Source organism: Ciconia boyciana, chromosome 2, assembly GCF_034638445.1.
Source record: "Ciconia boyciana chromosome 2, ASM3463844v1, whole genome shotgun sequence".
NCBI lineage: Eukaryota > Metazoa > Chordata > Aves > Ciconiiformes > Ciconiidae > Ciconia > Ciconia boyciana.
Window position 1 is genome coordinate 15,180,047 of NC_132935.1, and position 27,168 is coordinate 15,207,214.

At 43.7% G+C, this 27,168-nt stretch overlaps 2 protein-coding genes across 2 annotated transcripts in view; one reads left to right on the plus strand and one right to left on the minus strand.

The window, feature by feature from the left end:
* The window catches only part of LOC140647412 (uncharacterized), a 56,282-nt gene that overhangs the window by 13,924 nt on the left and 15,190 nt on the right, over nt 1-27,168 (plus strand). The window lies entirely within an intron of this gene.
* COLEC10 (collectin subfamily member 10) lies at nt 789-25,231 on the minus strand. The gene is made up of 6 exons (XM_072851980.1): nt 25,062-25,231; nt 14,073-14,144; nt 12,497-12,568; nt 5,884-5,937; nt 4,638-4,733; nt 789-3,159 (listed from the first exon to the last, which is right to left on the minus strand). The coding sequence occupies exons 1-6, from the start codon at nt 25,207-25,209 to the stop codon at nt 2,768-2,770; spliced, it is 834 nt and encodes a 277-aa protein (XP_072708081.1). The 5' UTR covers nt 25,210-25,231; the 3' UTR covers nt 789-2,767.

The following is a 27,168-nucleotide window of genomic DNA, read 5'->3' on the forward strand; positions in this document are numbered from 1 at the left end:
TAGCCTTGCCCAATGTTATGTGAATACATAGTGGGTAAAAGGGTTGGTTTTATTTGTTTTTTCTATTTAAGAAAGGATGAAGCTGGTGCGGTAGGAGAGAGGGATAATGGAGGAACTGGGCAGTTCCAGCTTTTCCACTGCAGAAACCCAACACAAGTTCCTCACTCACTTCCCTCAGCCATGCAGCCAGAGACTGCGACAGTCATTCCTTTCCATTCCTGGAGCATACTCCAGGGTTACTTATAACTCATGGTCTCCTAAAAAAGACCAGAGTTTCAATTTAGACATGTATTCCCTGATTTTGTACGTGAAGGAGAGTGCCTGGTCCAAACTCAGGCAGACCTTGATCCTGCAGCAAAGTATTGTTCCTCTTTCACGTTCTCCCAGCTCTGAGTTTCCTCTTAAAGAACAGGAAAATGGCCTGTACATAATGTTTGTAGCATTAAGGACCCCTCTGGATTTTATCAGCCAGTGGTCTCAGTATGGCCAGAGGGTTCCAGGATTTGGACCCCCAGTCTGGCAAGCATGTTTTGGTGACCTTTTGGGTCAGAAGTAAAGATGAGGTGTGGAGAGGGTATCAGTGTGATTGTGCCTACCCACAGGGATGTTACTATGCCACTTCTGCATGACTAGTAAGAACTGACCTGCTGTGTGTGATGCTAGCAGCCCTGGGCTTGAACTTCTAAAAGGCATTACTTTTCCTCAAGAAACTTTGCCTTGAATTAGTCATTAGTTCTTTATCATTACCCATTAATGATTCTAAAACCAAAGTGTTTACCTTAATGAGTTTATTACTATAGATCCTAAAAAGTGTAATTCTGCTTAATTTTGGGGGATATAAATTCCCAGGAAGGGAACAATTCAGGATGAGCTATGTTGTGCTAAGTGAACCTGTTTGCCCAGATACTCTCATAGCATAGTAGGGGAGCAATGAAAAGAAATGTGGTCCCACCGCTTCATTCACGGGTCTGAATAGTTCCCCGGAGGGTGTGTAGCAACACAGATAATTTACCGCTGGTAGGAACAAGTGGTTTTCTGGAGGAACAAGTGACAGAGAAACTGTATTACAAGAGTGGTTCTGAGTCCGAGAGTCTCCCGGGATGCTCCTGCATTGGTCATTGCTCAGAGATGAGCTTGGAGTCAAACTAACAACCAGCTAAATGGTTTGGAGGATTTTCATGTTGAGTCTGAGGTTGAGGAAGTATGACTGTTGTCTAGTTGCCTTTGCAGTGCTGTGCACAGCAGTAGAAGGGAGACTTGGAGCTGAGCCTCTGCATTACTAGCTGATGGCATGTCCAGCTCTTCATATACCCCAAGGAAGACTGTGTGCAATCGGTGCTCAGAGTGACCCGCAGGGTACATTTCTTGCACTGTGCATAGTGTCTAGCATTCTCCTTAGCCTCCAGATATCATTCCTTCATTTTTAGTGTCACGTGGGAAAGAAGATCTATAGCCCTGGGGTTTCTCTTGACATCTCCTGCTGTGAGGAAAGGTGAACCATGACTAAGAACAGGCTCACTTCAGAAGCAAAATGGTTGCTGTGTCTGAAGAAAAGAGCTCCTTCAGTATTATCAAAGATATGAAAATGGTATCCATTGTGGGCATACTGACATGGAGATCTGAGTAGCTGGGCACTGACAGCAAAGCCTTCACACTTACTGCTCATCATTTGTGGAGAGTCCTGCTGAAGTCCATGACTAAGTTGCTCAACCACACCTGAATCTGGGTTCTTGGGGGTTAAAGCCTGTTCTATAACTGCTTCCTGTGTTGCAAAGGCACGGGTGATTTTAGCATTAGACATCAAATGTCACTGGCTACTGAGTTAGGGAGTTAACATGTTCCTAGAATCACTTGTTAAACCAGCAATGCACATTGGTATAGCTGATACTACATGTGCCTGTTCACAGCCTACAGCAATGGTGTTGCTTCCTTTGCACTGTTCTCTTTGTGCTAGACTTTTCTATGTTTTTCACAGATTTTGAGGGACATCAGAGGCTAGAACCGCCCCATCTATTCTCAGATTGCCTACAAGCTGTGCAGGCTTGTGTGCAAAAGTGCTGTTGCTAAGTTAATTCCTCACACCTCAGACCAGCCTGATGGACGATAGGGTTGGAAGCAGAGATAAGCGAGTCCTCCCCTGCATATCAGGCAATATAATTGCACGGCCAAATTAAGGAGAGTATAACAACTTCTAATCTCAATTCGAAGTTGGCCCTGCTTTGTATGGAAGATTCAACCAGGTGACCTTCAGACATCCCTTCCAACTTTAATTACTCTATGATTCTAACAAAAGAAGGATTTTTTCAAGAGAAACTGCAAATCTGTTCTCCTAGCTCTGAAGTCACCAGGGAAATTACTGGGACTTCCTGTGCACATCAAAGATTAGTAAACTGGACTTTGGCACATCAAAGTCCACTCTTTCCATCTGTGGACTTTGTGAAGCACATCAGTAATTAATATACCAGTGAGTTTACTATTTCTGGCATTAGTGAAATCACATTCACCTCTGCGTGCTCTAAATTTGCCCCTAAATTACATATAGAAATGCCCACCCTAAACTGCACATAGAAATGAAATAAAACTTCACAACTGCAGACCTGTGCTGACTTTATGGTCACTGCCATCTTAACAGTAGTTGCTCTTGCTTAACCCAGTGAGGTGAAGGCTGAACTGAGCCCTATCCCTGGTTGTCTGCTCTCCCTACATTGGATGAATGAAGAGGGGTTATTGTATGTACAGCAGGTGCCAGGCACATTCTGCAGCACTTTTATTTCTTCTTCTTGAGGAATTCACAGACAAAGTAGATGGTGACTTGGCACTCGGAGTCATTCCACTCTCCTGTGCTGAGCATTTCCACACAGTCCTCACGGCCAGCTGGGTCGTGAGGCTCCCCTTCCTTCCAGTTACTGTAGTTCTGCAGTGGGCTGTTGTCTGCATACACAAACAGTCCTTCTTTTTCCATGTCATTCAGCCCAATGAAGGCTCGGAAGAGGCCGCTGTTGGAGATGTAGTCAGCAATGAGGGTGTTGGTTGCCTCATCTTTAGGCATGGCCAGTGTTCCTCCTCTGTCCCTGCAGTGGATCAAGGCTTCTCTGTAATTCTTCTCTTCTTTCACGATGTAATAGAATTTCTCATCTGTCTCCCTGATACCTGCTATAACTTTCAAAGGGAAAAAAAAAGTTTAATGGCATGTCAACAGATATTGAAGGTGCTTCTGTTCCAATATGACAATGAGATTATTTTTACATTAGAATTAATAAAAAGGACAGAGGAAAAGTATTCCCACACTGAATTTGTGATGAACGATGAGGACGTGATCAGAGACTGATGCTGCTACTGGGACTGACAAGCACCTTGCACACATTAGGACAAGAACTATTCAGTCCTGGTTGGCATGTGTTGCCTGTGACACTTAAGTCACGGATATCTAGTACTAATCAAATTAAGGCATGCTTATAAGGTCAAATAGCAATGTCTAACTCTGGATCACCCCCATTGCTTTGTATGTGTTTGAATACAGATTGTGAAAGAGTGCCCTAGGATAGAAACACAGGGGTATAGATAGCTTTTCAGGCCCTTTCCATGTAGAAGAAAATCAATGTGACCGCTAAAATAAGACATTTTAAATACAGCCTGATATTCAGAGCTGCTGTGGCCACTAAGTGGCATTGACTAGGAAGAAAACTGTGGCTGCTCAGCAGCTTTAAAAGGCAAACTTCTCAACCAGCGTATATCCTAGTGAATTAAGCAGTGCCAAGGAGCATGCCTGGGCACCTGGCAGTTGGTTGTCCCTCTTGATGGATTGCTGGAACGGTCCTGAGCAGAACTTTGGCCTGGGGCAACTAACACTCTCCCAGACAATTCAGGAGTTATCTGAGGCACAGTTTAGGAGTTAGTAGAGGGACACTCCTGATAAGGCGGCATTCAGTTTTGTAGGTTTTAATAATATAGATGAGTGCTGTTCTTTGCTGGTTGCTCACAGTGCCAGAGAACAGTGTCAAACATTTAATTTACTGATACAGACCTAGTCCTAGAAGCAGGTGGAGCCTTCTCAAAATCTCTGTTATGCTGGGAAACGCATTTCCTTCCTTTCAGTGGGGGCAGTCTGCACTGTCCACCTGACAGTGCTGCCTGCAGACGTGGCTTCTTAAAACCCATGTCTTTGAGTGTTGGTCCCTTGTTACAGGGGAATGATGGTTGCACTGAGGGGAGCACTAGGAGTACCATGTCTGCAGCCTTCCTGTGCAGCAGAAAGATCAAGAGGTTCCTATTGCTTTTCCCGTCTCTCTGGAGCAGATTGGCACAACCTTTTTCCGTTCATTGCCTAAGTAGCCGCTGAGCCTGAGCAGACTGACAGTGCAGAGGCAGTTAGCAAGCCATGCCTTGTGCTTTTCATGATTCTTTCTGTTGTGCTGTTGAAAATTTCTGTGTTGTTTTTGCTTTTAGTCATCTGCTGCTTATATCCTTACAGGTGTAAGACTGTCTCTTTTCTGTATGTTTTCAGAGTGCCTCGCATAGTGTGACCATCTCTCTGGGTCATCTATGGATGCTGCCATAAAGCAGCAATGGTAGAAGAATAGCAATGCAAGATGTTATAGGAGCCAAATAAATCACATCAAATACATAAGGATCCTTACCGTTCTTTACAAACTTGATGGATGTGTTAAGACGCGCAACATTGATATTCAGTTGTCCAACAACTCTGCGGTATCTTCCACAGTCACAGACCGTGCCTGATGCAATACAAAGGATAGAGGATTTATCTGTTCAGAAGCATTTGTGTGTGTGCATGGAGGGTCGTCTGTAGCCCACTTCCAAACTGTCTGAAGACTTGGCATCTACTTGTGGAGGGCCAGTCTCACCCTGTCGTGCTGGCCATACTTCTGTTGATCAAAGCGCTTAATATTTTGGCTCTGTACACTCCCTTGCTAACTCACTTAAGAATCCCTGCTTTTAAAAACGTAGATAGAAGAGTTTGCTATCTTCTTTACACCCATATCAGTGTGGGTTTTGCACATCCTCTGCCCTTCTCATTATTGATTCCATCTCGCTGCAGAGATGGGGCTTGTCACGGTGATCACTACAGCGTTACATCTGAATGCCAAAGGTCTACCTTTGTATGCGTCAACAGCATAGGTTCCCTGGCCTTCTAATACAAACAACAGCATCCCTGAAATGGGGAACTGCTGCTTTCTCAGTGAAGGAGTTTTGTGAGTATGCATTGAGGTGGGATTGGCAAAACTTTGGTAGAAGGACTATGTTAGTGAATTGCTGCATGCAGCTGTGGTACAGCAGTAATAGTTGATAGCAACTCAAATAATCAATAACTTTCAAGCACTGAAGTCTCAGTTATACTTCTGTTGTACATTCAAGGTGGGAAAACGTTCAAGGTTATTAGGACTGAGAAGAACTTTTTGGGTCATCAGATCCAAATTCTTCTCCTGCAAGCAAATGCATTGCATTCATTTGACAACAGATTATGCTCTATCTAAAATCACTTATTTTTTCATCCCCATGCTCCTATTAGGAAACTCTTAAAGGACTTAATTCCTTTGGTATTCAGAAACTTTCTTCTAGTTTCCAGTATAAATGTACTGCTGGCCTGTCTATGTGTTAGTTTTTATGATATCAAATATTTTCCATTAATTTAGGTGACTCTTCTCCATATTTTGTGTATGTTGGTATATTCATAGGTATCAGTCATGTCCCTACCCAAGCTTTCATTTTGCTAAACAAAACTTTTTCAGTCTCTTCCTGTTTGTTTCATCTATTCTCAAGTTTTTCCCATGGGCCTCAAAATTTTATGAAACTCCAGATAAACCGACCCTGAAATCAAAGCCGCAGCAGACTTGACCATTCTGCAGAGAAGGATGCATAGCATACCTGCTTTTCCCTTTTTTCCAGAAACCCCCGATAAGCCTTTGGTTCCTTTGTCACCTGAATAAAAAGGAAAATATATTCTCACATCTCAGACAGTGCACATGTCAGGGGACCATATTTGAAAAACCTCTTTCATAATATATTAATGGTGTGCTTCTGATAGGAAGCCCTGATGTACTGTACTGGCCAAGTCAAACAAACCTTGATTAATTCTGGTATATGGAAATAAGGAGAACCCTTTAATAGTTAACTCACTGATAACACAGGCATCTTGTGTGCTGCTGGTTCCTGGTACCACTTACTTTAAATATAAACTGCAAAATGACCCTGAGAGGCTGAAAGCACTCAAGAAATCTGCGAGAGGTGAGACCTGGGTTCTCTCATTGCCTTGCAGGAGGGAGCCGTTCCCTGGATTCAGTAGCTCCATGATGGGGTGAGGCACCAGATGAGGCTGATGTGCACTAAGCCACTGAATTCATGTGTGCAACAGATTACGTGTGCAGGCAGCAGTTAGCAGCTGCACGAAATGTGGTCAGTTAAGGAGCAGCGTTTCATTTCAGATGTAGTTCATGGAAATGTGATTTATTTTCATCCAACTGCTTTCCTCTTCTTCTGTAAATCATAAAAATGATAGAAATACTTCTCCAAATGCTATGCTACTATGTAAGTGGAGGTGACTAGCTTTTTAAAAAATCTCAGCTGTAATTTGGATCAGGAGCAGCTGGACTTTATCTGAAATTTATGTCAGCTCTTATGAATTAAAACCTTCAGAGGTCAAAAAATACGAATGCTTTCTCTGTCTTGTTGATGGCCGTGTTTTGATGTGCTTTTTCCTTTATATGGTTGTGGTTTTTTAAAGAAATTAGGAGTTGGCTGTCATTTTAATTAGCATTGCTTGACACTGCACACTAAGAAGCTGAAATTTCAGGGTTGCTTCATTAAGAACTTGAATGTTTAATGGTAGATTTAAACAGTGACTTAGTGACCTTTGCTTCTGCAAATAAAGAAAATGAGAAAAACTAGAAGGGGACAATAAATTGTACGTTCAGGTTGAGAGAGAGCTTGATTTAAAGACTCAGAGCATTGGTGTACTTACAGATAAAGATAAGCAATTTGTGGGATTCTTAAATTCTAGTCTCCTTTCGTGATTGAAGACATCTTAGGAGATAACTGTCTGTGTTTTCAGTTGTCTAGGTACTTCTGAAAATTAGTCCCTCAGGCCAAATTCTTTTGTTCTTCTCTGATACTGAGGCTGGCTAGAGGCCATCAAAGGTTTATTAAAAACATTGGCTTGAGAAGCTCCCTGGAGAGATTGTTCCACTCACTCTCCTGCATGCCTGGGTTGATGCGCTGGTTAGAGACCACAGAGTTCCCCTGGGGATGGTGGAGTCCCTGCTCAGCTTTCAAAGCAGGTCTCCTTGTGGCAGAAGTAATATTCCTTCTTAAGTAGCTCTTTAGGAACACCGGAAAGGAATGCCTGAGCCTCTTCTCAGACGACTAGAGCATAATTTCATTAAATTATTGTCCAGGTAGACTTGGAGTCTACCTTGATTTGCAAGTAGTTGTCGTCCCTGGTTACGTGACTGCTTTCTTAAAACTCCTAAAATCCTTTCCTTACTGAGCGATCCTGTGCATTGCTTGCTCACGTGTCCCACAGCAGCGCCTGAGCTTGCTTGCATGTCCCTGAGCAGCAGCAGAATATTGACTTAGGCCTTCAGCGTCCAAAGCAGAGGTACAAATTTGGCTTTCTCTTTTAGACCTGTCCTGGTTTCGGCTGGGATAGAGTTAATTTTCTTTCTAGTAGCTGGTATAGTGTTGTGTTTTGGATTTAGGATGAGAATAATGTTGATAACACACTGATGTTTTAGTTACTGCTGAGCAGTGCTTACAGAGTCAAAGCCTTTTCCTGCTTCTCACCCCACCCCACCAGCGAGTAGGGTGGGGTGCACAAGAAGTTGGGAGGGACACATCTGGGACAGCTGACCCCAACTGACCAAAGGGATATTCCATACCATATGATGTCATGCTCAGTATATAAACTAGGGGAAAAGCTGGCTGGGGGTCTGCTTCTCGGGAACTGGCTGGGCTTCAGTCAGTGGGTGGTGAGCAATTGCGTTGTGCATCACCTGTTTTGTATATTCTTTTATCATTATTATTATTTTCCCTTTCTTTTCTATCTATTAAATTGTCTTTATCTCAACCCACAAGTTTTACCTTTTTTTTTGATTCTGTCCCCCATCCCACTGCGGGGGAGTGAACAAACGGCTGTGTGGTGTTTAGCTGCCTGCTGGGTTAAACCACAACAGTCTTTTTGGTGCCCAAAAAGTGGGCTTTGGGGCTTGGTGCTTTGGGGCTTGAAGGGTTGAGATAACGACAGGTCTGACCAGAGTGTATTGAAACAAATTTGTTATAAGCATTAATTATTAGGTTAATAGTTGCTGGTCATAATGTTGATTTATTTGCTCTCAGAGTCATTGTGCTTGTTCTCAGAGTTGTGTTATGCAACACTTTACTTGCTGTATATATTCCCTGTTGTGCCGTTTATCACCTCTGGGGGCTGGATTAAGGTTATCATTTTGCTGTACTGTGTAGCACTGGCTTATGATATGACAAAATTACTGGTCGAGAGACTAATCTGGTATTTGTACTCAGCGTTCCTGTAATCTCCATACTTCGGGAACCATCTCTGGGAAACTATTCATAATTGCACTCTTTACCTTTTCTCCTTGGAGAGCCAATTTATGGGGAAGACAAAGGGGGACACTTTCCCCTGGTCTTTCACCTTCCCCTTCTCCTCCAGGCTAGTTACAATAGTTCTTGAGAATTTTGAATATCCTTGGGATGTTCAAACCAGCATGTTCCTATTTCTATGTCTCCTGAATGTGTTTCAGGCCTTGTTTAAGTTTAAACAACTATTTAAGAATACCACCCAGAGATCTGCCCCAAGGCTGGATAGTTATGAGTGGCAGGGTGTGTGGGATAGTATGGGCAAGTACCTAGGACACTGGGCACCTGCAGTGTTTTGGAACTTCACCCCTGAACAAGTGCAGAATCCTGAAAAACTAGTAAAACATTTTGAAAAAGTATGCTGTCACCCTGGCAGCTCCAGAGAGACACAAATCACTGCAATGTGCTGGGGCCTGCTCCATGCCTACCGAGCCCTGTTCAACACTATTCAGTACCCTCAAGGGGAAGAGAAGGTCTCTGGATCTGATGACAAAGTGACAGGCACTGTGGCTGCTCCAAGCCCTGTGACAGGCACTGCAGTGGAACGAGAGAACCAACCCATGCTGGTATCAGTCACCCCTATACACAAGAAGAAGTGTTGGAAGTGAAAGACAGCTCGTTTAGTAAGGGAGGAAACTCTTCCCCTACTAAGGGAGGAAGGGAACAAGCCAGACTACTCTGAAGCAGGGCCATCACGAGAACAGGAGGAGGAAGAGGCAGAACTCATAAATGAGACGGTAACCACCCTGATCCCTGTCCCTGCGTGAGCTGCGAGACGTGCGAAAAGATTTCAGTTGTCGTCCAGGCGAGCACATTGTCACCTGGCTGCTCTGATGCTGGGATAACAGGGCCAGTAGGCTGGAATAGGAGGGTAGGGTAGCCAAGAAGCTGGGATCCCTTTCTCGAGAAAGGGGCATTGACAAAGCGATTGGAAAAGGGGCACAAGTCCTCTGGAGGCAACTCCTGTCAGGTATGAAGAAAAGGTATCCCTTCAAGGAAGATGTTATATGTCACCCAGGCAAGTGGACTACCATGGAAAGAGATATCCAGTACCTGAGGGAATTAGCCATGCTGGAGGTGATTTATGAGGACCTGGACAACGAGCAGTTATCCAAAGATCCAGATGACGTCAAGCGCACGTGACCCCTGTGGCGGAAGTTTGTACGGAGTGCACCAGCATCATATGCCAACTCATTGGCAGTACTGACCAGGAAAGATGGAGAAGGACAAACGGTGGATGAATTGGCTGGCCAACTCTGGCAATACAAAGAAAGTCTCTCTTCCTCCCTATGGGCCTGCATCTGGGCTGTGGAGAAACTGTCCCAGGAGGTCCAGCAACTCAAAGAGGAGATGTCCTACTCCGCACCTGTATGGACCAGTATCTCAGCTATTAGGAGTAAGCGTTCCACTGCTCAAGAGAGAAGATATAGAGGGTAGACACCACAGGAGGGGACGTGAGGAAGTAGGATGGAAAATCTACCTTGACCCTAGAGGCACGGGTACGTGAGCTGCAAGGAAAAACAATCACAAAAGGGAGTTCTTCCAAGAAAATTGCTGCTCCAGTTTCCAGTGGCAGTTCCCCAGACAGAGTAGAAAGGCTTATCTCACTTCTGATCTTAATGAAGGGACTTCTGATTCGTATTTACAAGAAGTGAGTAACAAATACTGTGACCAGGACTAGAGGGGCCCTGCCTCCAGCCAGGTGGAGGAAAGGGACAACCAGGTTTACTGGACTGTGTGGATTCGATGGCCTGGCACATCAGACCCACAGGAGTATAAGGCTCTAGTGGACACCGGTGCACAGTGTGCCCTAATGCCATCAAGCTATAAAGGGGCAGAACCCGTCTGTATTTCTGGAGTGACAGGGGGATCCCAACAGCTAACTGTACTGGAGGCTGAAGTGAGCACAACTGGGAATGAGTGGCAAAAGCGCCCCATTGTGACTGGCCCAGAGGCTCCATGCATCCTTGGCACAGACTACCTCAGGAGAGAGTATTTCAAGGACCCAAAAGGCTACCGGTGGGCTTTTGGTATAGCTGCCTTGGAGACGGAGGAAATAATTAAACAGTTGTCCACCCTGCCTGGTGTCTCAGAGGACCCTTCTGTTGTGGGGTTGCTGAGGGTTGAAGAACAACAGGTGCCGATTGCTACCACAACGTTGCACCGGCAGCAATATCACACCAACCGAGACTCCCTGATTCCCACCCAGAAGCTGATTCGTCTACTGGAGAGCCAAGGAGTGATCAGCAAGACTCGCTCACCCTTTAACAGTCCCATATGGCCAGTGCAAAAGTCTAATGGAGAGTGGAGACTAACAGTAGACTATTGTGGCCTGAACAAAGTCACACTGCTGCTGAGTGCTGCCGTGCCGGACATGCTGGAACTTCAATACAAACTGGAGTCAAAGGCAGCCAAGTGGTGTGCCACAATTGATATTGCTAATGCATTTTTCTCAATCCCTTTGGCAGCAGAGTGCAGGCCACAGTTTGCTTTCACTTGGAGGGGTGTCCAGTACACCTGGAATCAACTGCCCCGGGGGTGGACACACAGCCCTACCATTTGCCATGGACTGATCCAGACTGCATGGGAACAGGGTGAAGCTCTGGAACATCTGCAAAACATTGATGACCTCATCGTGTGGGGCAACACAGCAGCAGAAGTTTTTGAGAAAGGGAAGAAAATGGTCCAAATCCTTCTGAAAGCCGGTTTTGCCGTAAAACAAAGTAAGGTCAAGGGACCTGCACAGGAGAACCGGACAAGTGCAGCAGTGATGGAACCAGAACTGGCTTCAGCCTGCAACAATCCAACCCCACACACTATCTCTCTTGCCTGGAAGGACTGTTATGACAGATGGAGCCCAAAGTCATGGACTAAATGAACCCAACAGACATTTTAGAGGGATGGTCCATAGACTAAGGGCCATCTGTGTGTATATATCAAATGCGTGTGTGTATATATATCAAAATACAGGAAAGGTGGTGATGATTAATTGGGATGTATTGGATAGTGTGAGACCTGGGCATGACGTAGATGGTATAGGATAAGGGGTGGCTATTGTCCTGGTTTCAGCTGGGATAGAGTTAATTTTCTTTCCAGTAGCTGGTATAGTGCTGTGTTTTGGATTTAGGATGAGAATAATGTTGATAACACACTGATGTTTTAGTTACTGCTGAGCAGTGCTTACAGAGTTAAGGCCTTTTCTGCTTCTCACACCACCCCACCAGCAAGTATGCTGGGGTGTACAAGAAGTTGGGAGGGGACACATCTGGGACAGCTGACCCCAACTGACCAAAGGGATATTCCATGCCCTATGACATTCCGCTCAGTATATAAACTAGGGAAAAAGCTGGCCGGGGGTCTGCTGCTCAGAACTGGCTGGGCATCAGTCAGCAGGTGGTGAGCAATTGCATTGTGCACCACTTATTTTGTATATTCTTTTATCATTATTATTATTTTCCCTTTCTTTTCTGTCCTATATCTCAACCCACAAGTTTTACCTTTTTTTTTTATTCTCTCCCCCATCCCACTGCGGGGGAGTGAGCAAATGGCTATGTGGTGTTTAGCTGCCTGCTGGGTTAAACCACGACAAGAGCATTCAGAGGATTTACTTCACAAGGGCTGGATTTCTCCCTTCCTCTTTTACCATCAGAGCGGACTGATTTCTTAACTCATAAAGCAAATTATTTTAGCCAAGTAAGTCAGATATATTGCATGTGGGAAATAAAACAAGAATATCTCAGTTAGCTCTCACCACCAATCTTTATGCATAACTTTATTTGGAGAGCATTGGTCACAGCCGTTATTTGATATTACGCCATACCTGGAACTCTCACAAAACACATATTTACCTTGAGGGAAAAAACGAGAAAATTCCCAGACCAGAGCTTACCTTTTCCACCAATTGGACCGATTTTCCCAAGCATTCCCTGGTCACCAACATCCCCCACAGGTCCTTTGTTTCCTAAGAGAAGAAATAAAGAGGAAAAGAGTATGGATGGTTTCTGTCATTTCTTTCCCAAGGCACTATTTAGGTCTCTACTGCTGCTATTTTTCCTGAGCATGGCCAGTCCGCATGTGTGGCAGTCGAAATGAGTGGAGCCCCAAGGATGGTTGGAGGAGGACAGCACAGATCTCTGCTACTGTAGGATACAACAGTAGGACGTTGCAAGGCACCTTACTAGAACTGCCTGTTCAAATGCCCAGAAATGTCATGTTTTCTTACAGAAAATACAAACTAAAACTACTAGTGAGTATTCAAATATTGATTTTACTTCACAGCCAAACCAGGCCAACAGCAGGTTTTATGTGGGGTTTCTTTTTCTCCACCCCAGACAAAAGCCTTTCCTTCTTCCTTGAGGTAAAGTCCTCTTGGCTTTGCTGGGAATCCTTCTCAAAGCAGGACTGCAAATAGGGAGCTACTAGTTTTGCTGTATGTGCTTTCCCAGTCCTCAGAGCACGAAAATAACGGATGCCTTTTCAATTGATTAATAGTTTAAGTTCTAAAATAGCTGGCTAATGATGACAGCCCAATTTAGGGAATCTCAGTTTGCACACTAAATTTAACATCACTAAGTTGCTTTGTAAATGGTTGGTTACCTGATTCCCTTGTATCTTACCTGATCTTCTTGTTAAGGTAAGAAGCAAAGTCATATGAATGCATTTAAAAATGGAAAAGTTTTTTTTAATTATAACAATAATCAGGGTGATTTTAAAGTTTCTATAAAAGCAAAAACTTTCCTGATTAGTCTTAAACCACTGTCAAGGAAGAAAGACCATGGATATGCATTATCATTAAACTCTAATGATAAATTAAGCTTTTGAATTAGAGTATGCAAACAAGGCTGACACCATCACATCTGGTGCCTCTGAATGCTCTGCCCAGCTCACACTGTGGATATGGGATATGTTTAGTAGATCCGAGTCCTGAGATATCTGTGACTCCTTGTTCTCAGCTCGGATGCTGTTTGATCAGAGGAACTTCGTTTCTCAGTGTATGCCTCCATTTGCTTTTCTGCAAAACAGGGACAACTGAGACCGAATTTTGTTGAGCATCCTGATGTATTACTAGGAAATAACTCAAAATTCAGTTTCAACTAAAGGATCATTTCAGTAAGAGAACAGTAATCTTTCTGATTATACATATGATCTGGGTAATGATTATATCTGTGATCTGTGTCTTCTGGATCGCACTCATGGCAGCCACTTGGGAGAGCAGCAGTAAATGTAGTTGTTTATAACATGACTCTTCAAATTTATTGCCATATATAGCTGTCTTATGTATGGGTAGGAATTGCACCAAGCTCTCCGAGTATTGTTAAATTCACTGATTAATGTTTGACGGGATTGTGAAATCCACTGGTGCAACAAGAATGAAAAGCATTAAATGTCACTGATCATATGCACCAGTACAGTTGTGTGTAATGATATTCATATACCAGTAATAGCCAACAAACTGTCATAAATACCTTTTGGTCCTTTTGGTCCAACCTTTCCTTGTTTGCCCACTTCTCCTCTATCTCCTTTTTCACCTCCATCCCCTTCCAAAAAACAGAAAATAAAGCATCATGGTACATTTCTCTCAGTGCAGTAAGTGCAACCATACATCCTCAGAAAGTAAAGTTCACAGGTTATTTTTCCTACTAATTTATTTTTATTTCACATTGAAGGCACAGTAGCCATGGGAGAAATTGCCAGAGAAGAGCTGATGAATCATTAGGATTGATTATCATTAGGAAAAGCTAAAAACTTTCCCTTTTGGAGAGGCTATTCCAACATGAGAATTATAGAACACCAATTTCTAGTCCTACCCTTTAAGCCCGATTAGCTATAAAGCAGATAAATAAGCCAGTCTTTCTCTCTTGGGAAACCTGTACACACATGGAAGAACTATTTGCCAGGGGAGGCAATAGGAATTTATTAATTGTTCCTAGTGACTCTGTTCGTAGTGATTCTGTGTCCAAGGTATGCAGATGCTTTTGGAGTGGGAGGAATGTAAATATGTTGAAATAGGTCTTAACATAGACCATAGCACTTAGTATGGCAGAAGTCTTGCCTTCAGTTTTTGACAGGTGACATTTATATGTTGATATAACAAACGTGTTTTGCAATTACTCCAATGCTTTATTTTGAAAATGTCATACACAGAGTATCTGTAAGAGGTAAAATCATTGCATTTATTACAGTAGCGCAGAGATTTCTCCAAATGAGATCAAGACCCTATTACACAGGTTCCTGTATAGTCCTGTATAAGTACTCTTACTATTCTAAGAGACAGTCTCTCACTGAGCAGCTTACAGTCTAAAGGAGCAAGACAGCAATTAGTAGGAAAGAAATGTTATCTCCTTCCTTCAGTAGCATCCAATTTCGCTTCACATTATGCAGGAAATTGGAGGCACAACTGGAGATGATTTTCTTACCTTCTACTTCTTAGTTTTGAGCCAAATCCCAAGAACATCTTTCCTCGGTTTTTTTGGACAATACTGAGGGGGTACAACCCCTGCACCCCTTTGCACCAAATGACCAGCACTGAATACAGGCAGCCTTCCAAAGCCTCTCCCCCCGTCCCCTGCCCTTGTCTGCAGTAAGCCTTGCTGTGCAGTGGGAAGCAGTGCCACCGTCTCTTGGCCAAGCCAGAATCTCACGTGTGAGCGGCAGCCAGTTGTGTCTGTGCCTGCAGCCCAGAAGGGGAGAAGAGGCTGCAGTTCAGCATACGGAGTACCCAAGGGAGGGAAGTCTGGATGTCAGCAAAAGAGAAGTGAGGACAGAACAGCGTTACGTGACAAGACCAATAACCTGTTTCACTGAGGATGGTACCTCCAGCCCTGGCAGAAGGGAACTGGATGTGCTGAGGGTGACTATGGCCCAGGCAGCCACTTCCAGCCTCCCACGAGCAGCGGTTTAAAGGGCTTGCCTGAGCCAAGCACTGCATCCAGACCACTCGTGAACAGCCACTAGTGATTCTTCCCTGCACAGATTAGTCCTGTGTCTTTTAGACCTATTTCTATTTTTGGCCCCTGTAATATCCTGCGGCAGAGAGGTCAATGATTTAATTATGTGCTGAGGGAGAAAGCAGCTTCCCATGGTTGCTTTCAGACTGATCGTTTCATTGGATCTCATTCTTATTTCCTGAAAAATACTGCCCACTCATTCCTGATTTACTTTCTCCTACTTCTGTAGCCATAGGTAGCATATTGTGGGCTGTTCTATGAGGTGATGACAGATGAGAAGTGGTGCATATTAGTTGCAGGATATAAAATGTAGTATTAGCTGGTTGGCTCCTTTCCACGTCAGTTACGTGGACTGGGCTGAGTCTGTCCCTGTATGCTGAAAAAACTGCAGTGCTGGGACTCTCTTGTGGAGAGCAGACTCACCCTGTTGGTCAGGATGTGCTTTGCGGGGATGGTCAGTGGTCCAAGCTGAGGAAGATAAAGGGCTGAACTTCAGTCCCCGTTGGAGGGAGGAAGCATTTGCTAGAGGGATGGACAAGGAGGAAACATGTGGGGTGTGCTGGCTCACTCGGGCGCTCTGTTTTTAACACCAGCTGCTACAGGACAAAGTAGGAAGGGAAAAGGCTATAAGCAGGTAGCAACAGAAATTTTAAACATCTCTATTTTCACTGATTCTTAAAAATACTGGAAAAGTCAGTATATATTTCCAAAAGCCAAGCTCCTTAAATATCCAGCTGAAGCTGTGGGTCTAAGCCTGGAGCTGATGGAAGGATGCCTGCTTGTACTGGGTTCTTGTCTACTGATCATCAAACAGCAGAGCCAGAGAATGTACGGTTTAATTTTGCTGTTGACCTCAGTGCTAACAACATTTACAACTGAGAAACCAAGAAATTGTTCTTTCCAAACCCATCTATGAAACCCTTGAGAAAAGTGTAGAAGTCACTTCTCAGTAGTTCAGAAATTCAGAAAAGATTCCCAGAGGCTGTCAAAGGGCTTGTGAAATGAAATTCCGGGAGAAGGTTAAGAGCTGATCTGATCACGGTCTGCAAACCCGTTCAGGGGGAGAAATGTGTGATAAAAGAAAGGAAGCAGGGTGTTATTCAAAGGCTGGAAAAGCTGGATGAGTCCTGACTAGAAATGCAGCATGGGGATATTTAACAAATGAACTGCGCTCTCCAGCAGGGAAGGGAGATGTAGGAGGCTTTTCATGTCCAGCCTTTCCCCGTGCAATGAATTCCTTTGTGTAAGATATGCTGTAACTCTGGGTCTGGTGTAGAAACTGCTGAGGGAGTTTCTTTGGCCTGTGTCACGCAGGAGAGCAAACCAGATTCCTGCTGACCTTCCAAACCAGGGCTTGTCACCCTGGCAGTCCTCATCACCTGTCTCAGGCCACCTAGTTACATTCCCTGTGGCTTGCAGACTGCTCTGTTGGGGTAAGGGCTCTAGAGAGACTGTTGTTTGCTGCAGAAGGAAGACCTCTGTGCAAGAAAGATGGGGTTTTTTTTCTTTTTTTCTTTTTTTTTTGTGGTAAGAAACATTGCTTAGACAGTTAATCTTAGAAATAGAACCCAGGAAAGAAAGTCAATATACCAGTGGAGAAGCTGTGATTACTTTCTGAAGGTGTTTTCTTCCAATCTTAGTTTCAACATTTGGAGCCACTAAAAGCTGCCATGTTTTTTTCTGAGAGACTTTAGAGCAAGCTTTTCACACGTGGGGCTGCTGGAGATCAAGTTAGGTTGCCCTGTATGGGCCATCAGACTGAAAGCTGACAGATGAAAGGGATAAAAGCGGGGGGGGGGGGGGGGGGGAATTTGTTCTGGCGATTTTGAGAGATTAGGGAGTGTCTCAACTTCTATTCCTAACACCTCGTGTAGTCCCAATTTTTGCTCAAGCCCTCTAAAAGCCCAAGGGAGATGGAAGTAAGGTCTATCACCTGTTTCATCTTGGTGTAAAGCAGCCTACCACACTCTGCCTTACTTTCCCTACCTAGGAAAATGGGAAGAATAGTAATTTGCCTATCTGTAAGGGAGGGAAATCCTGCTTTGCTCCCCATATGGCATCTGAGAATGGATAGGCAAGGGTAGAAGCAAACAGTATTAATCAGTGGTACCACCTCATTGTTAATTTAAGACTGGATTAAGCTCAGTGCTTGATAATACGGTCTTATAACTACAAATGCATTGAGTCCCCCTTTAGCTGTTGTGTGCAGTGATGTCACATTTTGGCAAGAAACGTGAACTCTTGGGTTATGCTCCCCCCTTGTGGTCTCGCTATGATTTGCAGCCAGGTAGGAGGGATTGTGAGAGGTTGGTTGACTTTGTATTGGGCGGGGTTGAGTTGGCTTCGTCTCTAATTTATAGTAAGTATCCCTCCCTTTCTTCTGGGACTTCACGTGGACAGGCCATCCCACTGTATTAGCCACTTTTTTGTAATCTGCCAGAAAAAAAATCTAAACCTGCCAGTATTCTGGACTGGGTTTTTGAATTTTGTACTACTGTGCTTTGTGCAACATGAGTTTTCTTACAGAAAAAACCCCTCTCTGATCCCTGACCTCGTATGCTTGTAGTCTATACCTAGAGTTTAACCTCTCTTTTGTGCTGGTGTACACGTGGGAGAGTGTCAGGTTAAGTTTTATCCTAATTAGCAGACTGTCACCTTAAAACTGTGGTTGCAAGGATGTCAGATACTGCACTGCACTGGCATTTGAAGCATGGGTGAAGCACTGGGAGCCAGTAGCTGAAGTAAGACCATTTCTCAACCTTGTTAGTATTCCCTCAAGCTGATTCACTTCTTCTGTGTCACAGATTTAAAATACTGGACTATTAAAGTGAACACATGGAACAATAAATTACCAGACTCTTCCAGCATGGGACTGTGTGAGACAGAAGGAAAGCAGAAGCCATAACCAGTAAATGACTTTTGCAGCCATTAGAAAATTTTAATTGTAATTGAGAGGGAACCCCAGACTTTCCTTCTCCTATAAACAAGCTCAGGAAAATGCTGAAGATCTAATAATCAGTAGGATTTTTAGGCAGCTGAAAGGGGCTCTGCCTTTTTAGGAGTTTCACTAAATAACACAATGTTGAGAGGCTACATTTGGTAAGAATTTAATTAGTAAGAATTTACTGACCTTCAAGTGACTTAGATTTCCCTGCTGACTCTTTTGTAGGCAATTTATCTGCTTTGCATTCATGAATGGAGGAAGTTGTCAGGTTAAATTGTCCACATATGTTTAGTGACTCTCCAAGTCTTGTGATCAAGGGCTGACCCTGGTTCTTGGAGACTTGGGGTGTAATCCCTGGATGGTTGATCTTGATTAGTATGCACATGGATGCTTTGCACTGCTTGCCTTGGATGCATTTAGCATTCCTAGGCATAGCCAATGTCCCACCACAAAGGCTTTGCATGGAATCTGTTACACGGTTTTACTCTCTGATCATACGTGACACAGTTCTGCTGAGCTCCGTGTTTCATGCTCTTGGTTCCACCTGAGGTGGCATAGAGACCTTCCCCACCTCCACAGACAGAGTGTGAAGAGTACGGGTGATTCTGCCTGTCCTGGGTATTAAACTAAAGGGATAAGGACATGTGTGTAATTCTGAAGCTTTGAGACTCCTCCAGGAGCAACTGAATGCCTTGCCCTCCTGGAAGAGCCTTGCAGATAGCCACAGGATTAGCTCTGCAGTTTACAGAGACTGACCCTGAGCACAGTGAACCTTTGCAGCACTTGTGCATGTGCAGTCTCTATTGAGAGGTTTTGTCACCAGAGGGAGTCACAGACTCCAAAAATAAGCAAATACAGCCCAGTTTGTCTTTCTAGTGTACCCGCGCGTCACAGCTGCGTCAATGGAAAGCCTCAAGATTTCCTCTAATTTCACTTTCAGTGTCTTTTAGATCCTTAACAAATTTCCTGTAGCAGTGGGGATTCTTGCTTTCAAGCTATATATGGCTAGTGAGGACAGGATTGCTTGACATCTTCTGCCTATTTGACACAATGTCCTCTTCCCTGTCCTTCCTCCTCCCTTCAGCCCCCAGCACTGACCTGCATATCTCCCTCCCCTCTGCCTGATGTTGAGCACTCTTCTGACCCTGTGTTGAAGGAATTCAACTCACTAAACAGAGGAATATCAATAAGGCAAATAATACAGATTTTTAGTGAGTGAGCTGAATCAGCTCAGTGAAAAGTCTGGTGAGTAAACAGCCGAGCCAGCACAAGGTGAAGGTAGGACCACATGGTCAGAGTGGGCGATGAAAAAGATGTTGGGCCTCCCCTTTTGGCGAAAAACCTGACAGACGAGTGCACCTGTAGTGTGCAACTGCACCCATAGCCACTCTCCCAGGTGTCCCACAGGAACATGCAGGATTCCACAGTTTGCACTGTGAGAAATAAAAAATTTTGCTCACAAGTTCTTGGACACATTGTCTTTTTTCACCCAGCTCCAAATTATACAACAGGGGCCCAAGTCACCTTCCCTGGTGAAATGGAAAGAATCTTCAAGAATAAACTGGATTCTCTGCTCACTTTTCCACTTTCCACTTACAAATGTCCACTGACTTCCGTAGAAATACCCTCTTCTCCTATAGCATTGCATGAGCCAGACCCAAGCCTTCAGTAGGCTCAGTGAAGCTCTGCTGACTTGTATTATTTGAAAGTGTGGGCCTTTGTGCCTGACTGGGACATACATTATTTTTTTAATAACACAGAAATAATTTAAATTATTCCTGATTCTCCTTTCACTTGGTCTGCCCAATTTAATTTTCCCAGCCTGTTCCCCTGCCATTCTGACATGATCTCAGAGACCCATGGATTACGGTGGCTTCAGTGAGGAATCAAATGGACATTGGTAAGAAATACAGACCCACTATCTTTTGAATACATGGTTTGTAGCGCATACATGGTTTGTAGCGCAGGCTGAAAAACTTCAGAAACTTAACGTACACTAAAATGAGGAAGTCTAAAAGACATGAAAAATAGAATTATGTGTTGAAATTAAAGGGCTCTTCAGATCAAATATGAGGCGCTAGGAGGGCAGTTTAGTTACAGGTTTGAACAGCCTATAGGATGTGGTAAGGCATTTTATATTTTCGGAAGGAAATGTGGATAGCAGCATATCTGGCTTCTGAGAGAGTTTGAGATTTTCCAGGAGTGGAATTGCGTAAGTGCAATGAAAGCTGAGAGATGGACAGCTATACCAGAGACCACAGTAAATTCTATTCTGAGGCGCCAGCCACTGTCACAGAGTTTATAAGCATCATTTGTCAGAAATAATAATAAGGAAATGCTTTACATCTAAATTGCTATGGGAAACTCCCGGTATTCTTCAGATTTCATCTCGTTCCAGTTTCTCAACCTGGATCTGATTCAAGACTTTTGAAGTTCCTGTGTCTGGATTTCAAAGGAAATGAGCTGGGACCTGGGACAGATAGCAAGATCTAGTCTTCTGAAACACTGAGCTCCCACGAATCCACATGAAATCGGCTTCTGCAGAGCCAGCTCCCGCCCCATTCTTCTTCTCCCCTTGCTAATGCTTTTAATGGGAGTTTAGGAGTCAAAGTTTTGGGCCCTCTGCTTACTTCTGCCCTCGTGTTGTTGCTTATTCATTTACTCAGATTAGGTCAGATCCCATCTCATCTATGTCAACAGCCCACTTAAAACTTCCTTTGCAGGTTAGACAAAGCTGAGCTTGCAGTCTCCAGGCGAGAGCAGGCTAGAAGAAAGGACAGAGCTGGGATACCGGTCGAAGGCAGAGCCCAGGGGAGCAGAGCCTGGTGTTCCTGCTGCTGCCACGGCATGGACCAACAAGTGGTGCTTTTGCTCTCACCACACTAGCTGCTGCCTCCCCACAGACCCAGTTCCTCTCTTAGCAGCAGCAACAGCCAGCCTACTTCCAGGCTTGGAAGGGTGGAAAGTAGACAACAGGGCCATGACTAATTTTGCTAGGCCAAGCACTTGGCTGCTTTGGGAAATTTGTTGTTTTGTTTATGCTTGATCTTGTTCTGTTCGGGCCCAAGAAGTCGATGGAGTACAGAACTTGGCCTTTGTTGCCTTAGTTACTCAGCTGTGGTTCAGCGTTACCTAATGCAAGTTGTCAGAGGTCCTGTGCCAAAGCAGTCCAGCTAAGACCAAGTTATTCCTAAATATCTCAGGTAAAACACCAAAAATCACTAGTTATGAATACTGAAAATCTGTTTTGGTCCAAAGCACATATTTTTTTCTTTTTTGGTTTCTAAGGGTATTTCAATAAGGGTCCTAGAAAATGCCTCACACATTTCTGTTTTTAACTGCTATATAAGCCAGCTTGCTGTGCATCTCTGAAGCTTTTTCAGGAAGGCAGAACAAGACAGCCATTGCACTAGGACTATGTTCACTAAAAAGACTCCCCTCTTTTTGAGAAGAGACCTGAGCATTGCCTAGAAAAGGAAACTGGGAGAGGAGTGCCAGCTTTTGCTTTTCTCTTACTCTTTTTTTCCCTTTTTCTGGCATGCCTATTTAGAAAATTTCTTTGCGTAATTCTTTACAAACAGACTTCAACTTTCATTTGCTTGCACCAGCAATGGAAAAGCAGCAGACAGACAGAGGGGATGGCAAGGCGCCTGGTTTGCATCGTGCAGAACCACCAGAGGTCGGACTTAAACTCCTGTTCGTTTCTGATGTTGAGCAGTTTAATTCAGACTGACTTCTATCGTTGCAACAGAAAGTGCAAAAGGCTTACAAGACATTTACTGCATTCCTTCTATTCCTGGGAGACTGCATCCTTCCAGGGTATTTTCTAGCTCTTTGTGTATATACACAAAGGCCTCTGGCTTTGCCTCATGCTTTTTGGGAGCTGGTGGGACTGTCACAACTGGTTTGAAGACTTTCCTGATAATCAGCCTGGAATTACCCTTTCTTTTCATCCCATCACTCATATCATACTTCTCTTGTGGCATCTCAGATATGAGCATAACAAAGAGTACATTTTTGAAGGGAAAGAATGTGGCTTGCACAAATTAACTTGGAAAAGTTACATGTGGCTTGTACAAGAACTGGCCAATTTTCACAACACTAATGACCCTTTTTGAACAGGTGATTTTCAGGGCAAGAACACGGAGAGGTCAGGTGCTTGCTCCTGTGAATGCCTAGATGATGAAGTGAGTAACGCAACCTCCAACAGTGCAAGAAATAAAGGATTATAAGTTCTGAGCCTCTCCAGACAACCTCACTTCTCCCTCAGCTTTCTCCTCTCCATTGAGCTGTGTGATGGGAACAGCAATATTGCCGCTGCATAGCACCAGGGACCATCCCACTTGTAGCCCACAGACTGGATCTAGCCTACAGGACAATTTGTGCCTTGCACTGGGATAGGTGAGGTGGGACAGTGTAGGAGGTCTTACAGCTATTGAATACCTTTTAATTCCTTGCACTTCTAGGTGCTTTGGGCCATTAGACACTCCCATGTTCATATGGAAGGAGGAAGTTGCCACAATAGGAATCTGGCCTGTGGTGGTAGAAAAAGCTGGCCAATGTACTGTGCTAGTTCAGCACCTCCATCTCATGGGAGCACCACTGTGTTTGCCCATAGCTGAAGATGCTCAGCAGATGGGCGTGAGGGGGTGAAACTTGTGCAGGGTGCGTCAAACCCCATTTTCAGGAGAATGGCAGACAAAGGGGCACAACAGATGTAGCACAGAAAATAAAACTTACAGCAACAAGAGTCAGAGGCTTATCCATTGTCAGGGTTACAGTTTGAGCAGCAAAGTGTTGCCTGTGGCTGTGGTGTGGTTGTAGGCTGGCGATCATGTGCTCTGAGTCTGTAGACATAATACGGATAGAGGAAAACTGACAGCAGGACAGACTTTCTTCTGCCGTATTAGGTCAGCATGCTTCATCTTTGACTACAAGGGATGCCTGCGGAGTAACAGGGTAGCTCACACACCCAGCCTGCTCAGTCTTTAATTGCCCAGCTGACTGGCAGTCAAAACAACCAGTGCCATTGAGAGCCTCTTGTGACTGTCCTGGATGAGCTCAGATCTGGTAGGAACTGAAATTAGTCTATAGGATCATACCACAAAGACTGCAAAATGTATTTGATAACCTGCAGTGGATGTGAGGCAGTAATTTGGAGATGATTTACTTGATACTCCTTTTACCAATCATGAATCTTGGGCATGGTAATCTAATTTTAAAGTAGTAGTGAGGACCATGCCGATATACTGTCTGGCTCCTCTTGTGTCTTGGTGTCAGCCAGGAGGCAGTAGGACTGGTAATGACTAAATACTGCCTTTTCAGTATCACGCTTGCAAAGAACCATAATATCTAACCTTTAAATGCTCCCTATACAAGCTACACCACAGAAACCAGCTGGAGTCCCAGCTACTCTCATGTTGTCACCAGACCACCTCATTAGCCTTGTGACTTGTTAAACACAATTCTGTCAAACTTTGTTCTCCAGCCTGCCATTATTCAGATACTAACTAAACAAACTCCCACTAGCTCCCTTGGGGATCATTACATCTCTCTGCATTTATGCTGTGGCAGCAGAAGTTTAAGCTTGGATTGTAATCATAAAGAAATTAACTTGCTGATTAAAAATGCTCCTTTAAGCAACATGCATTTGAATAATCCATCATAAAAACAAATGAGTCTGTAGCAGTGCTTTTGACTTGATAATCTTCTTTCGGCTTAAAATTTAAATCAGTTGCATTTTTTTCTCTCAGTCTATAGCCTATAGAAAAATACGATGAATTACTAAAAAGAAAGCAATAGTTCGAACTGCAATAGCCTGGGTGTGGAATATATATTTTTAGATCTGTCACCGCAAGATAGATTTGTACGTCATGGACCTAATTTTTGGCTGAGATACCCTCCAGGCAATTCCATTGACGTTAGTTGTGTTACACAAAAAGTAAGTTAATGCAGAAAATTTGGTCTCAGATATTTGCAAAGTGTTTTGAAGATAAAAGAACTGCACATGCCAGAGCTGATCTAGTTCTTGTTGAAATCTGTAGTGAAGGTCCTGTTTAATTCAACAGGAGCTGCTGGATCAGGTCTGATGAATGCAGCAGAGCTGTGTTTACAAGTAAGCATTTGGAAATAATGACAGTTCAGTCATTTTAAATATTGCATATCTCTCTCTACCTATAGGTGCAAAGTGAACCATTAACAGTTCACAATAGGTGCCTCCTTTTAGACAAAGTCACTCAATTTATGGCTGCTAGCTGTACTGGTTGTGTGATGAATACAAGAAGTAAGAGAATATTTATGTGGCTGGAGAAAGATGCAAAAGGACATCTCTAACTTATATGAGACTATGTGGCACTGTTCCTGAAACTAAAGAAAAGCAAATTCAAATCTCCTTGCTTCATCACTTTCCCCCATCACAGTTCCACTTTTCTAGATGTTCGTACAGTCCGCAGTAATTCACATCTTTCATCCCCAGCCCATGCCACAAGCCCTCCATGTCTCTATTTTTAAAAATCAGCCCTTATCAGTACTGGTCTCAGCATTAGCAACCTGATATTCCTCACCTTTTGGTCCAGGTAAAATTGTGTGTGTCGAGCAGACATCTGTTGTAGGTCGATTGTCAACATCAAAACCAAAAATCTGAACTTGGAAGATAAAAAGCACTACTAGGGTCCCATATTTCCTTAGCTGTTGTTCGTTCTTGCTGCTCATCCTTACAGCTTCCCAGGAAATGCCTTTCGTTGTTACAGTCTTAACAAATGCAGCTGATTCAAAAATAAATGCTCCACTAACTGAAGCAGTGCAAAGATTGGGAGCTACATGCAAGAACAGCTAAATAAAGTGAAGAAAGGAGTTTGACAATGCTGTAGTTATTTCTGTCCTGTACGTTATCCAGGATATTTAGTTAACACTGACAGCTGTTTATTCCAATTTATCTCTTATCTGTGAGATGTTTAGCTGCTTTTGCCATGGAAAATTTCTTCAATATATGGAGATATCTGTTTTGTCCTTTTTTTTTTCCTTTCAGCACTGACTCTTCATGCCCAGCTTTTCACTTACTCAAGAGACAAAAGACTTCAGTATTGTATCCAAGTGAGTACTAATTAGTTACAGGATACTTGTGGCTGGTTTTGTGCTGGAAGAGTAACGCAGACTCCGTGTAACATGTAGAGAGACTTTTCAACAACAGCTTTCCTCCAAGGAGACCATTAGTGACAACAGACAAGCTGCTAGTCTGCTGTGGGTGGAAGTCACAAGGAATTTCACACCTTTTGGATGCCATGTACCTGTAGCCCCCAGAGTAGGAAATGAAAAGTTGATGTTACCAATGGGTGTTTGAGCCAGAACCCACAAATGATGGTTTTATGCTTACAGATTGCTCCACAATGGTTGCTCCAAGCCCAGATTATGTTGGTAGACACAGTACAGAAGGACAGACTTCAGGATTGAAGCCACAGTAGGATGAGCTTGAATGACTGCAGTACCTCCTCCCATACCACTTTTCTCCTCTATGTGCTAACTGGGAGAGACCACACATCAGGACAGTGGTATAGCATAGGTCCCAGGAGAACATCATCTTTGGGTTGTCCAGGAAGCTGCTGCTGGTTCAAATCCACATGAGATTTGAACTGTCAGATTTTCAGCTGGGTGTTGGGACTTTGAAACCAGGTGTAGGAGGCCTCCTGGATGGGTGAACAGAGAGCATGCTATATATCCTATATATCCACTATATATCCTATATATCCACTATATATCCTCTTGGATGGAGCTGTGACAGATATCTGTCCATGTGCAATCCCTTCCTAGAAAAAAAACTCTAGCTTTCTCTTAGAGTGTGTAACTATAACCACTGTAACCAGGGACAGCAGACTGTTCGAGGTAGCCTGGCAGCAAAGAAAGGGGAGATGAGTATTTGTAATCTTTCCGGGAATTTCGTTAACTTCTGGTTTCTTACACAATGAAGGAGACAGCTACTGAAAAAGCTGAACCATGCTTTTGAACTGCCTAGTGTGTGAGAGCGCATGTTTGCTTTCCATTCTAGGCAAAAAATATATTTCCTATGATAATAGCTTTTGAGATGCCTTCCTCATTATTTAAGAGAGTATTAGTTTCTCAGCCCTACAAACGTTTCAGCCTTTTGGTAGACAGAAAACGTAGCAACACTGATGTAAAAGTGAATACCTTTTCTTAAAGGCTGAAGGAAGGCTTTGATTTCAAGCTTTCATGTAGGATGAAATGTTGGCCAAAGTCCCAAGTGGGGTCAAGACACTCCTCTCCCTCTTTCTTTCTATCCTGGTCACAGACTGTCCCACTTTTCAAAACACTTTTCTTTTTTGTTAAACTGTATGTAGTACTTTTCAGAAATAAATAGTGGTCTCTGTCCTAAAGAATGTCATCTAACTAACACCCTCAAATGTGGCCTTAATAACAGATACACCATAGCTAGAGGGGGAGGAAAGAGAAAGCCGGGATTATAGATGGATAGAGTTGTACCAGGAATAAACTTGTTCCTCTGTGATTTGCGTTGGGCACTGTGCCTCTGACTTGTACACTATAAATCTGTTTTATTTATCTTTTTCTTCCCTTCACTTTCCATTTTGTGAGCAGAAGGTCAATGTAAGAGCAAGAATAGAGAGCGTAGGAGTGGGAAGCTAGTGTACTTAGCTTTGG